Source organism: Hirundo rustica, chromosome Z (genome assembly GCF_015227805.2).
Source record: "Hirundo rustica isolate bHirRus1 chromosome Z, bHirRus1.pri.v3, whole genome shotgun sequence".
Taxonomy (NCBI): Eukaryota; Metazoa; Chordata; class Aves; order Passeriformes; family Hirundinidae; genus Hirundo; species Hirundo rustica.
The window spans coordinates 11,306,516-11,321,002 of NC_053488.1; the positions used below are offsets into that span (position 1 = coordinate 11,306,516).

Below are 14,487 nucleotides of genomic sequence, written 5' to 3' on the forward strand. Positions count from 1 at the left end.
TTTATTATTTGACCCTGTGCTGAATACAAAAATAAATGCTACACCATCTTCTATGAGCACAGTGGACAAGCATGTTCCTATCTTTAAGTAAAACGTAGACAAATCTCCCCTTGATGTTAACTGTAGCATGACAGATTTTATGTATGAATTTTAAGCTATCATTGACTGCCAAAATTATTCTAATGGGCTCTCTAGAAACCTCTCTAGAAAAAGGTTGGCCTTTCTCATGACAAATATTAAGAGACTCCTTTGTTTAACTTTGACAAAGTCAACTGATGAATTTCAGATAAAACAAACATTCCCTAGAGGACTGTAAGCTCTACTTCCTCCTGGTAGACTCCTTTTTTTGTGGGAAGCCTATGATTTTAAAGTTTCTCCCTGAAGACTGTCTCAATTTGGCTGCTTGAAGCATGGTTGGTTAATATGTATTTCATAATAGTTGAAATTAGTAGGTACTTGGAGAACAATTTATTTCTAAAGATCTGAGGATGAAGACCAACAAAGAAAGCAGGTTCACAGTGGGTGTTGGTATCTGGTTAATGAGATGGAGAACTGTGACCAAATGAGAACTTTTTTCTGAATTGCCATTGAAAAACAGTGACTCAAATATTTGAGTACCTGCAACTAGAGTGTATTTATATTGTATAGTAGTGCTTAGTATCTAAATATGCCTAAATATTTCTGGTTATATTTCTAGTAACTACATGTAAGAGGCAGCGTCTTGTCTGATGCACTGTTGAAAACAGACCATCCTGAGATATTTACTTTGTGAAAAAGCAGAAATACTCTTTGACTATTCCATTTCATCATGATATTGCAGAAAACTTAGTCAAAAGATCTGTTTTGCCTAATTTTTTCTTACATAAAATTGGATTAATGATTATATTTATAAATAATAAATAATCAAGAAAAAGTTTTAAAAAGCACCACAGCTTTAAAATGGCCACGTATTCTATAACAGTCAAGGATCTCTATTTTACCTGACTTCTTTTTCCCATGACCTATTCCATCCATTTAAAGGAATAAAAATCTTCACAACATGGTGCCTGATTTATGTGCACTTCTACAGATGTGTGACCTGCACAGTGACAGACCCAACTGTTACCAAAGGTCCTATGACTGTATGACCCTTGGAGCTAAATTTACCACAGATGCCTTTTCCATTGGTTGAAGCTAACTTTCATGATTCCGTAGGACCCCCTACAAAAGGTCCTTTGCCAATCACTGCGTGATATTCGGGTGATAAGTCCCAGAAAACATGGAAAACATGAAGAACAGAATGCAGAGCAAGAAACATTATTGACATTCCTTCTGCTATTGTGGAACACTTCATATGCAGATCACTGGCAAAAGCCTCCAGGGCAGTTAGGATCTTTCCTGGTGATATACAGTGCAGCTGGTAATGCATTTTATGGTACTGTTATAAAATAAAGTGCAAAGATTGTTGAGAGCCTTACACTCATTCCAATTTGATTAATTTTTTGATCTTTTGATGCATAATCTATTTATCATATCTTTCTTCTATTTGCCAAGTCTATATAAATTTTATACATGCAATCTTCAGTGCTTGTTTTCGTTATTAACCTAGAGGCACTACCACTCAAAATAACGTACTGCAACACTTAGAGAGACTGTAAAGGAATGGCTATTAAGCACATAAACACTTGTTTAGCAATAAATTTGTTCTTTTGGTTTAGAATAAATTCTAAAACAGTTCAGAGTATTTTCAAAAATTTATAAATTCAACAATATAACCCCTCTGTTTTTTTTCTGCATTTCCACCTCTTTTAATGTTGAAATTGAAAAATATATCAACATAAGAATTAATTCTCAAAGCTTTTATGATAATTTTTTGTCTAGAAATTATAAGTGCAACGGGGTTTTTTGTAAAGCATAAACTGTTAATGTAATTATTGTAACGGGAAAAGATATAGGCAGTACAGCAGAAAGGATGTCATGTTATAGTTCTTCAATTAAGGTATTTTGTCCTTAAGTGATTAATAACAATTGCTATCTGTATGTGTGTTTGACTTTAACAGTCAATAAGGAATTTAATTTTTACTTAACTTCCCCAAAGTGTTCTGAATGTCTTTCAGACAGGGAATACTTTCTGGTTTGTGAAGTTAGACAATAGCACTTATTCACAGTATAAAAGCAAGTGTTAGAAGAAAGAGAAAGGGAAGAATTACATTTCTGGGCAAGGGTTTTAGTGATTCGTAATGAAAAAAATCTTTTTTCCTTTCTTTACTCCACAGAGAGTAATTTATCTAACATGTCTGTAAGTGGAATTTCTCTGCAAGTTCAGAAATGCTACTGTAACTTACATTCATCCTTTCCTTTCATTTATTATCCAGAAGTATTTCTTCTTTTTTTTTTTTTTTTTTTTTTTTTTTTTTTTTGAGTTATTGACCTTTAAACCTGTTGTTATCAAACTGCAAGAAAGAGATAGGGACTCTTTTCAGCTGCCTTCATTCTCATGTGACCTGAAGGGAGAATAGGTTCAAAATAGACTAGTTCCTCCCAGGGAACAAGACAGAAGAGAAAAGCACTGTCATTTCCGAGCAGCACAGTGCTAGAGTAAACTCAGCATGAAAAAGGAAGGAGTAGCAGCACGTTAGAATTCTTCCTCCACAGCCTGGATTTTTACACAAGAGGGATTTGGAGGGTGCTAAAAAGCAGAGGATTTTAAAAAATACGTTGAAATGGATTATTTTGAAAATGAGATTTTAAGGAAAACTGATGTCTGACTGCTAGTAATACTGAAGGAATTTTTCAAAATGAGCATTGTTATGAAGCCAAGATCCCGATCTACCAGCTCCTTAAGGACTGCCGACGCAATGTGGTAATGTGGTTCGTTTGTTTCTTTCAGGCTCTCCTTCCTATTATGACACAGAGATATGTCCCAAGAAAGTCACAGGCATTAATTTTTATTTGATAGATTTTGCATGGTTGTTGAAGATGTTCAGCTGTTGAGTTGCACAATTATTAGTAAGAAGCAAAATCTTGTAGCTTTTTGTTGTAATATACAGTGTATATGGTTTTTAAAAAGAGAACCCTTTCCTACTTTTTGTAACACATTACGCAGATTTTACCCATTCAGCAGTCAGGTTCATTCCTTACAGTTAGATAACTTCTAAAAATCTTCAGTAGACTTACTTCAGTAGGAGAAATCATAACAAAAAATGTGCATTTGTGGAGGCTGGAGAGTAAAATGAAGTTATAATTTGTGTGAGCTATTTTGGGATGCTTATATGTAATTTTGCTACATAAATAGACTGACTGGTAGAGATGTGTCCTGGGAAGCAGCAGACTTTGTTGCAGCATGTGTAGAACGGTGCTGTGTTGTGCTGCTCTCTGGGGCTTAGAGGAGTGGAAGTAGTCTGTAATATTAATCTGTTTTTCTTGCAGATTTTTACAGTTATTAATCAGCAAAGCTTTTTCTTTTGAATATTTATTTTCTTTTTGCTTTTTAAGCATCACTTTATGCTTTTTAGAACTTTATAGGCGCTGACAGGACATCTTTCTATTAAGTATGAGAAATAAATTCCATTTATTCCACTCTTTTAATGTGTCCCACAGTTTATTCTTCTCTCTTAATAAAACCACTGTAAATTTAATAAACACATGATAGACTAATTGTTCAGATCTATATTTTGCATGTATAAAAATGTCTTTTAAAATACAGCTTTTTGATATAAATATTTTAATATATAAATGGCTGATGTGTTACTGAAAGATAGAGTAGTAACTAAATACAGTTCTTTGTGAGGAAAGACATCCAGTTAATTGAATATTAGCCTTATAAAACCTTTATGTTTCAAATAGTTTTGGCTCTGAGTTAAAGCCATGTCAGTATTACTGTTAAAGCGGTTAGTAATTTCTTCCAGTTATTTTTTACTGAAACCATTTTGTAGTAAAAGAAAATTAAACAAGTACACTAGTCAACCTAAAGAGTAGTCCTAGCTGCTCTCAGAAAGTGCTAAGGCAGAGTTCTGCTGAAATAAATGCAGTAAGTAGCGTCTCTATGTCTTTATTAAAATGCAGTACCATGTTGATAAACTAAATATTGCTAGTGTGCTACACTCTGCAGGGTGTCTCCAAGGAAGTGAGCTAAAACATACATACCTTAGCTATTACGTACAACTGTGCAAATAAATCAGTACCTCCGATTAAGTCTGCTTCCCCCCCCCCCCCCCCCCCCCCCGGTTGGTAACTGCTTCCATTAATTCTCAAAGGAAAAAAAATAGTTTAAAAGAAAAATCCTTGTAACTGATAGTTGCAAGCTAATTTGAATGCCGAGTATTCTGTCTAAAATACCTTTCTGCCTCCCTTTTGTTGCTGTTGCCTTTAGTTATAGCGCTAATCTGATATCCGAGAATACCTGTTCTGCTGGTTGTAAACCGGGAGTCCTCTGCTACCCTGCTGTTTGGGAACACGACCTGAGCTCAGAGGTGGCTCTCAGGGAGACACTTGAAGGCTGCTGGAGAGGGTACATGCTGTTCTCTGGCGGTGTGGAGCAAAGCCAGGCAGGCCCTGTCCCGACCAGAGGGAAAACGGAGTGCAGAGATAAAAGAGGATGGGAGGGAGCTGCTGGCTGCCCATGCCGAGCTCAGCTCCTGGCTGCCTCCGGGGAGGTGGCACCTGAGGCCGGCCCCCCCTGCCCACACTGCCCAGCCAGCAACCTTCAGGGTGGGCCTGAGACGGACCAGTTTCCGAACGGTCTGCTGGACTTCACTTTGTGTGCATTATTGCCTGAATCTGAGGGTATATACCTGTGGGTCGGCACCTTCCTGTCGGCACCGTCTCTAGGGGAGACTGGCAACACTATATTCTTGCCACAATATTAGTGCTTAGGGGCAAATTAAATCAGAGTTAAATCAGAAGCACTGGTAGGTATTCAGGCCAGAAGACAGGAAGAGCATAATTCTCCTTTCTGAATGTGTTGATAGTGATCCTACTCTATGTAAGAGGAGCAGGAGTGTCTCAGGGGAAGGAGAAGATGGGTCTCAAGAACACGGGGACTTGAGTGACAGGAATGTTTTAAAATATGGACACCCTTCTTGCAAATGTTTGAGAAAAAGTGATCCCAGGATTTCCTCTACCATTTTTCAGGTGGATAAAGTTCCTGTGGGGATCAGAAACCAGGCACCCAACACACAGAGGCCATTGAAAGTACAGAAGAGGCATAAAGATAAGACAGAGAAATGTCTGCTCTTGCTGCCCTGAAATCAGACTCCCTCTTTGTCCAAAAGATACAGTCAGTTCAGTATAAAAGCATATGTGTGGTAAAAGCATGATATTCTTTTCAGTATCAATATCAGAAAGCAATCAAAGAGTACCTCCACTGGTGGTGCTGTGATGCGTACCTCAGCTGACTTTGAGCAGGTGCAGGTGAGCCCAGGCTGTGCTTATGCTTTTAAGCTGCTTGGGTTGGGGATGGTTGCTGTATAGTGTGATGGTAGGATCTGTAGGCAAACCTCTTTCCAATGTGCCTTGGAAAATTTATCCCAATGTTATGATGAGTGCAGTAAAAGCAGATTGTTGGTATTTATACAGAACAAGAAAGTGACTTGCATAAGGGTTATTTTCTGTAATATTAATGCTGCTCAATTCTCCCACTCATTCCTCAGTTCAGGGTGTGATTGTGAAGTATGGTTTTATATCATAAATCTTCTGGAGAGTAATCTAGAGGGGATACATGACTGTGCAGACTATTCAACTAGAGACAGGTGATGTGTCTTTTTATCCCAGAGAAGAAATAATAAGGAAGTAAGGAAATCACTGTAAGTGAAACTTTAGCTGAGACAGCCAAATGAGAATAAGATTACATTTCTTTTACTATTTGACTCTGAACAGTTAAGCAGTGGTGTTCCACTTAAAATGTCATATTTCTGTTGATTTTTTTCCTTTTGTAATGAAATCTTACATGCATTAAAAAATCTATTTGGAAGAACTGAATTAAAATTTTGTAAGTTTAAATGAGAAGTTGAGAACATTTGCTTGATGGCAAGTCAAGCAAGCAGTCTAGGTTGTTGGACAGAACCTACCTGCTGGAAATGGTGCAGCTGATCAGATTTTAGAACTGCCTTTGTTCTACATGATACATGTAACTGGCCAAAAGAGCTATAAGCCTCTGGAGTATCGTCAGCTTTTTTCAACGATTCTTTCTGCATGATGTGACTAGAGATAGTTACCTGTTTACTTTGTGAGTTGGCATTACTGGGTTACTTGGCATTTTGTTTTTGTAACATTAGCCAGTTCGGGCTTTTCTGGGTTTTGGAACTTAAGGTTGATGGACCTAAAAAGGGCACAGCGTGTCTAGTGACCCAGAGAGCAGAGGTCTTCAACAATTCAGTCTGTGGTATTAAGTTAAACAATGCATCTGTTCTTACTTAGCTCTAGAAGTGAGTAATATTGCTTGTCTGCAATATGATGAAGTTCAGTATATTGGAAATTACTGAAAGATGTTGCCAAATATGGATTTCTCAGTCTAGGACATATTTATAGATAAGCGGGACAAAACTGATCTCTTGTATGGACTTTTTCTGACCCTTCATGTGTGGATCACAAGAGGAATGATAAATAAAATTTTGTCGAATGGAGACTATAAAATTCTTGTGGCTTGACATCAGTGAATAGCATTGTTTCTGGGACAGAAGAGCTAGAACAAATGAATGACCTGACATTCAGCTGTGCTGACCTCAGGTAGCCGCACTGGTTTCCTGACTTAAAGATAATGTGAAATAGAACTCTGCAATAAATGTGACCCAGTCTTTTGGTAGCCCTGTCTGACAAGAGGAAGCTGTGGCCACATCATACTGCTTAGGAACTGGCCATCCCAAAACATTTCAGTTCTTTGGTTAATCCCTTGGTGATAGCAAGCCTATTGCCATTACAAGGATGATGAATATATTTAATAAATGACACTGAATGAGTCATATACATTTGGTTATTATTAGCAGACCCATATTTAAAGTTAGCTGCTGAGTTCCAGAGTGGGAATCCGTGTGCTGGTGAGATCAACACCAAAACCATGGTATTCCTTGAAGGAATCATTGTCTACAGGGCAGAGAATATAAACATAGGTAAATGCAACTGTGGACAATATCAACAACATTCATATCACTTGGTTGCTAAAGGGTCAAGGTTTTTTTTGTTTCTGTGTTGGGTGAATTTTTTTTCCTCTCCAGTATTATGATTGTGTGAGGCATTGTTGGTGATATTGTTTGTCCCTTGTTACCATATCTTACAAAACTTCTCTTAAACGAAAGAGAGTTGGGAACCTCACAAAATATCCAATTGCTCTTTTAGTAGTTGAAGGTATTGAATAAGGTGCACTGGGAAAGTTCAATGCAAGCTACACACCATCCAAACTCATAGACAGGGATTGAAGTACAAGTATCATATGTAATATTGGGGAATTTTTGAATGTTGAGTAAAGCCTACAAGCTATAGATAGCCTCTCCTACATGACATCTGACTTTGATGGACTTCATAGGTGACTTCATTAAGAAAAATAGGCTTTTGTAAGCAGTCTGGGCCTTAAATCTGGACAACCATACAAATTCAAGGTGGTATATGTGTAAGATAATATAGGCTATTATTTATTGTTCAGTGCTAGTGAGGAAATCTGCACAGTGAGTGTGATGCTATTTTCCAGAATGTGATATGTTAAAAAGTGTTATTTTTACAAAATGAACGGGAAAAAAAATGCAGTTTTATCAACAAATTAGTGGTGGATTTTGAAATTATCAATTATTTTCTAACAGAATAAGACATTTCCTAATGGGCCTGGTGGATAGTTCTCCTAACCTAGTATTCTGTTAACACCTGTAGCAACAGGAACACCTGAGTCCCTGTCCAGTTTCTGCAGTCCATCATGCTGCCCAGCATTTAGTGTTGTTGTATTAGGGATGTTACAGGGTTCACCCTGGCCTTCTCTTTTGCAGATCATTTACATCTCTGTTTTCCTACAGATTTTCCTGATCTCTTTTCTGAATTTGTCAATAAACTGTCTCCCCCTAGAGACTTCTGACAACCTTTCTGCCTGTGTAGGAAAGCCACTTTCTTTACTGGGCTTTAAAATTAGTTCTGTCATTGCAGCATTTAATGAAAGAGTCTGCATTCACTGATTCAACAGCTTCATGATTCTGTAATATTCAGTTATAACCTCCTCAGCCTTTTCTTGTAGAAATGGAAAAGATGTAATTTTGTACTTTTCTTAACAGGCTACTGACCAATCCCTTGATCATTTTAGCTCCCAGTCATTGTATTTTCTCAAAGACAACTGTGTCCTTGAAATTCAAAGACCAGAGAACAGGCATTACCCAAGATGTGAGCACACCAAAGTTCTCACACAGTGGTAAAATTATAGCTTCTTTTTTTCTCAGCAACTTTGTGGATGTCCAGTATGCTCTTAGCTTTTTTGATTGCCATTTCAAGTAGAGCTAGTGATTTTAATAATTTTTACTGAGGGTTTTTTTAGCCTCTTTTTTTTTTTTTTTTTTTTTTTTTTTTTTGTGGCGTGTTCCCATCTCTGTATTTTTTTAGAGCAGAAGTATTAGACTTGTCAACATAAAATCCAGTTACTTTAACATTAATGTGATAGGAAGTCCTGTCTTGAAATAACAAGTGTGGTTTTATTAAACAAACAAACATTGCAAATCATGCCAAAGAGAACAAATTGTGAAGTGTGATTCCTGAAGAGAAAGGCAATCCCTCTGAGATACTTTCTTTCAAGCTACATCTAGATAAACTCATGTAAAATTCTTTCTCCACTGCACACAATCCCACAACTTAGTCCTCTGACACTCACTTGAGCGTACTAACAATTTTTCAGTTTTGCTGAAAATATAATCTTGTCTTTACAGCACACTTCTCACACCTTCTCCTTGAGCACATCTTGCATGTTACCAGCTTGTGGACAAAGCTCTGCTCAAATTCAACAGCCATGAGGCTCAGTGAAGATGTGGTACTTTGGAGTCTGTCTCTAGGGTAAAATAAGGGAGATGGCAGCAAGTTTCAAGGGGATTTCACTTGGTAGCTCTGCCTGAATGACCAAAAGCCCATTTACAGCTTGTTCAATTGAGGATAGAAGTTAGTCCCAAGCTGGATCAATGTTCAGATATCATGATGGAAGTCTTCTCCCTTGCCTTCCATTACACCATGTCTGAACCAGTGGTTTGCATTTAATTCCTCATTCAAGGGTATTTTTTTTCCTACCTTGTATTCTGAGAAACACAGTTATGGTGTAAGGCATAACAGGTGGGATTCAGCTCACCTAGACAGTTTTTTATTCTACCTGATCTAGTAACCTCTTGGTGGTGAGAAATACTTGCTCTCAGGGTGTGACATGTCTGTGACATATTTTAGATATCTGCCTCAGAAGAAGAGGTACTCTGGATGTCACTGATTTTATCAGCCTAAGCACCTCTCAAGATAAATTAATACATATACACAAAGTCTAACTTGTATGTGGACACCTGCAGTGTGCATATATAGCCAGATTCTTTCTGATGAAATTAACTTAGCTTATGTTAATGCATGCTTTAATATTTAGTAGTTTTACTATAATCTTATAATATAAGGGGAATATTCACATAAAATAAGGGAAGCCCAATATGGAATAGGAAGTATTAGAACACAACAGCAAGAATAAACCAACTACTTAGGCTAAATATAACATTGGAAGAACCTTGCAGTCAAAGTGAGGTCAATTCACAGCCATGAAATCGTTAAGAAGTGATGTCATCATTCCAATGACAGCACAAATTACTTAATCTCATTATTGTGATTCCCATCAGGTTTCAGCTATGGTGGTTTCTAATCCAGACTAATATGCACTAGAGCATGTTTCTTAGCTCACACTGCACAACTAGAAGTAGATTTTAGCACTTCTTTATTTGGTACCTTACTGATACTGTGAAGATGGGGCATTCATGACTTAGATAGGTGCATAATATGATATTATATGATCTTTAAATATTTTTTCTTTCACCAAAAATAATGAAAGCTTTTCAGATCTAAATTTTATAAAAAGACAGAACACTTTCAGAAGCTAAATGGCAGAAACAGATTTGTTCATCTGACCTCATTTTCAAGGATTTGAGAGGGACAGAGAAGAGCCCATGATTTAAATTTGTTGCTTCTCTATTTAATTTGCCAGTTTTATAACAGCACTTTTTGGTGCCTTTATAAATACACTCAAATACTAATACACTCAAACCCTCACATACTAATTCAAAAATAATTTTCTCTATAGTTGTTTAAGAAATATTTTTCCCCTTCTATCAAAATGTTAAACTTAAAAAAAAAAAAAAAGAGGATTGCTTCAGCAACATAAATAACATTTTCTTTGTCAGATTTCTTCAAATAAATACAGCTCAGATCAATTAAAAATTAATTTTTGTAGCTTCATTGTGCTTTATTTCACTTTAGCAATATAAAGTCATTATTGAAATAAACTATTTGAATAAAAAATCAGCTTAAACTAGGAAAAAAGGAATTTATTTTTATTAAAAAACATGTTTCAGTAATTCTGAAATTTATCCTTAAATTAGGTAAATATATTAGTTATCTAAATTTTGAAGAATTTCCCATATGCAGCTATATAATACCCTACAAAAAACCCCTCTCTATAGTGTGTACCCACAGCAAGTTTAAAAAAAAGGTCACAAATGCTATCTTCACGCAGTAGAAGACAATTCGTGGCCAAGAGTTGCGTGTTGGTGCTTGTGGGAGTGCTCTGGGTGCTGGTGGGATGGTGCTGTATCCAGGCCAGTTAACCCTCTGGCACCGTGACAGGCTGCCTGTGGAAACCCAGGGAATAACTCCACGTGGTGTTGTACTACATCTCATAGCTGCTGCCAGCGTCCACCCCCACACACACACCAGGGCAGATTACAGCAAGTGCTTTTAGGAAATTCTTTCCGAGATGTGTCTATGGAGATGTAAACAACCAGTCACTATGGAAGCTTCTTGGGTGCTGCTGCCCTGACGCGTCCCCTACACGAGATCAGTTATATAAGATCATCTTCTTCTCAGAGCCTTATATTCATAAGCATCTTTGTTGTCTCAGATGTTTCCACATTTAGTAGTTTGAAGCTTGTGAGCAGTGCTTTCGTTTGATGTGTGGTATTCCCTTGGCTTAACCAACATACATTTTTTCTCTCTTCCTAGCCCTCTACATATGCCTTATTTACTGTGCTCTGACATTGTAACTAGTTTACCTTTACTTCCTACATTTGCACGTTTTCTGTCCCAGTTTCCTCTCCAACTGAGTTAGAAATAATCTTTGCCATTTGAATACCATTAAAATTTACCTACCTGCCATTAAAATTCACCTACCTGCCAGAAAATGGTTCTTTTCATATTAACTTCACTAAATGAAAAAAATATTGGTTTCACACTTAGCCTTCAAAACTTCCAGATACAAACCAGATATTTTTATATCTAAAACTGAGCAACTGTGTTACTGCAGCATCCATCCTTCCTAGTTCAACATCTGTACTGTTTGATACCCTTATTGCTGTATCATGAATACAGATATGTTTGAATCTGTTTAATGTTTTTAGTATATTTGCACTTTAGATGTGTGATGTCCATGAAGCTGGTAATTTCCTTTGGTGGAAATGTGCATATATACTTCAAATATACCATCCATATTATGCGGTACAACTTACAGTCTCCTTGCTTGTGTCTGTGTATTTTCCAGGTGTGTCCAGTGAACAAAAAATTTTATTTACCTCTCACAAGTTGTATGTCTTCATATTTAGTGTGAGAAAACACAGTGTGATAAAGCCTGTGCTTCTTATGTTCTATAAGACCAAAAGAAGCACACCACATTTCCATAAGTGAACCTCTTGGTGTTACTGGTATTTAATCTTGCTGACTTCGTTGCATGCCATCCTAAGAGGTGTCTGAATTAAACTCTATGCATAAATACCTTTTTTCTTTTCCAAATTCTTTTGTTCCAGTCAAATATGTTTCTTTGGTAAAAATCTTTCTTTCATCTATCGTTTATTGTGTTCTCCTTTGGTATAGCTTGAGGAATTTTTTATATACACAAGCCTAATACAACACTCTCAGCTCTCACATTTAAAAATTAAATATTTAATGACTATAGAAAATATTGTAAATTTCACAGATTAAAAGGTAGTGGAAAGTTCTGTTGTATTTAAAATTTTACCATTTTCAGACAATCCTCACTTATGCTTGCATAGTCAGAACAGGAATCCCTTTATGTCCAGACGGCTTTTCATAAAATCAGAAATGACATCCTAATACAGACAAGTATATCCCAGATTTTCTCTGAGCCCTCTCCCAGGGACTTCTGGGGAGCCTGGCCTTCAAGTTTAAACATTTGTGTTAACCTGTGCTGTTTTGCCAGGTGATGTTCTGGACCTTTTTTTTTTTTTTTTTTTTTTTTGAGAGGGAGTTTTATAAGTGTGTGTGTGTGTGTGTGTATTTACTTCTTATTCTTGATTCATATGTATATTTACTTTGCATGCCTTGCATGAAGATGGTGTGATAATGCTTTTATCTGCTGGTGTTGAAGTGTTCACAGGAAAAAGGAAATACAGAAGAAGGACATTTAATAGGCTGATATGTCAGTTCACAGATGCTGGATAGATTTTGTCTGATTTCTGTGTGCAGTTTTTAATTACTTTTCATCTGTTAAATCTGAAACTGCATTAAAAAAAAAAAATGTTGTCAGGTATAGCCCCATTTTGTGGAGAGAAATATGACGAAGTAAAGATGACCATTTAAAAGTCAGCAGGCCTGTGCTTGCAGTAAGAGTGTGAGGCTTCTATTTAAGCTTCCTCTGACAGACCCAATAAGGGTAAAATGGAACACATTTGTCAATGACAAATGGAAATGTAAGGTCATGAAAGAACAGCAGTAACATCAGAACCTCAGGTAGTAGATGTTCTGGTTATACTCATCAGCAGAGGTGTTTTAGTGGCAGAGTCCATGTTAGTCCCTTGTTGCATTCCTTGCATTATTATTTTGGCTACCAAACACTCAGAGTTACCCTGAGAAGTTCAGTCATGGAAAGGGGAAAAAACCCACCATAAGTTCTTACTGGCTGTAAAGGGAACTAAGACCCTGAAGGGATCCTTTGCTGATGCTGGAGTCTGAAGACCCTTTTCCCACTCGCTTTCGTTGCAGCACAAGTTTTCTTCAAATTGTTTTCAGTGATGTGGAACCAATTAAAAATGTAAAAACACCTTTCCATTTGAGCATGATTCTGTAAAACATGGCTTAAAATTAATTTGCAGTAGGCAGCTAGGTCAAAAGGAGCATTTACAGATGTTGTTAATGATTCCAAATGAGTTTAAGGTTTTCTTTATGTCATCATGGATTTTACATTACTTTAGTCTAAAAATATTACTGAATTCTGAAATTGAAATATATAAACTAAAATAATTTGATTTCCTACTATTATTCTTTTTATCTCTTGCCAGTCATTCAACCACCTGGACATGAAATAATTCATGCAATACAGGTTGCAGTTTCAAATATACTCTGCTCAGCCCTGGAATCTTGTTTACTTGGTAACAAAGGTTCATTTAAATGGAAAAAAATTACAATATAAATTAAGTAAATGCTTTTTTACAGCAGCAGACAATTGGGCTATGATGGCTTTTCATTCCTGGCTCATATTCTATCTCTTGTTCCATTCTTTTCTAAATTTCTTTAGGTTTATTTACCCCTTAATACCCACTGTTTCACAATTTAATTTTTCAGAGGTTCTAAAAAGTCAAACCAGTCCTGATTGTATTCTGTCAACAGAACAGAGCTGAAAGAAGAATTGGGTGTGTGTCAGGAACTATTGTGATTTGTTTCTATCTAGACTGAATAACAATGATGTTTCCCTGACTTATTTTCTGCCTTTATTCTGCAGTGTAAACCTCTGCATGAATAAGATAATGAGATAGTAGATGTGTGCCTTTCCTGTGATAAGGGAAAAAACATTCCACTCAAGTCACTCTGGCTGTTCTTTGGTTTGTGTCTCATAGAGTGAACATTTTGGCTGTCTTTATATCCTCTCATAACTCTCAGTTCTTTTCTTGTGCTTTAGAAAACAGACTCTTAAAATTTGAAATGTGATGTTTCCTTGTATCTAGCTCATGATACACCAAAACCTGCACTGTAAGAACCCAAATACCTCCAAAGTTTCAGCATTCCTGCTCAGTGCTCTGTGCCCATTTCTACAACTACTCTATTAGCTCTGGAAGACAGTCAGTGTCCAAAGAGTTGACTAGATTGTCACTTTCTCCCTCTCTTTAGTATATTGATGTCCTGATTTGATAGATTTATCTGCCTTAAAATGCTGACAGTTCAAATACTTTACAATAGAAAGAATTCTGTGATTTGGAGCCCAAAGACAGTAAAACTGTCCACCAGGCTGTTACCACTGTTACCTGTAATTACAGGAAATCCTTGTGATAATAATCTCTCATTTTTATCCACATATAGAGGAAA

The 14,487-nt window shown here is 36.7% G+C and overlaps 1 protein-coding gene across 7 annotated transcripts in view; it reads left to right on the forward strand.

The window, feature by feature from the left end:
• Positions 1 to 14,487, forward strand: part of PDE4D (phosphodiesterase 4D) — a 313,664-nt gene that overhangs the window by 186,009 nt on the left and 113,168 nt on the right. Inside the window, exon 1 of one of the 7 annotated variants that reach the window (XM_040089577.2) lies at positions 2,548 to 2,842. The exons of 5 other annotated variants lie outside the window; for them this stretch is intronic. In XM_040089577.2, coding sequence (XP_039945511.1) covers positions 2,778 to 2,842 — 65 coding nt within the window. In that variant the 5' untranslated portion in view covers positions 2,548 to 2,777. Of the gene's footprint in view, positions 1 to 2,547; positions 2,843 to 5,372; positions 5,392 to 14,487 lie in introns of those variants that run through there. One more of the 7 variants, XM_040089582.2, reaches the window with a different exon arrangement.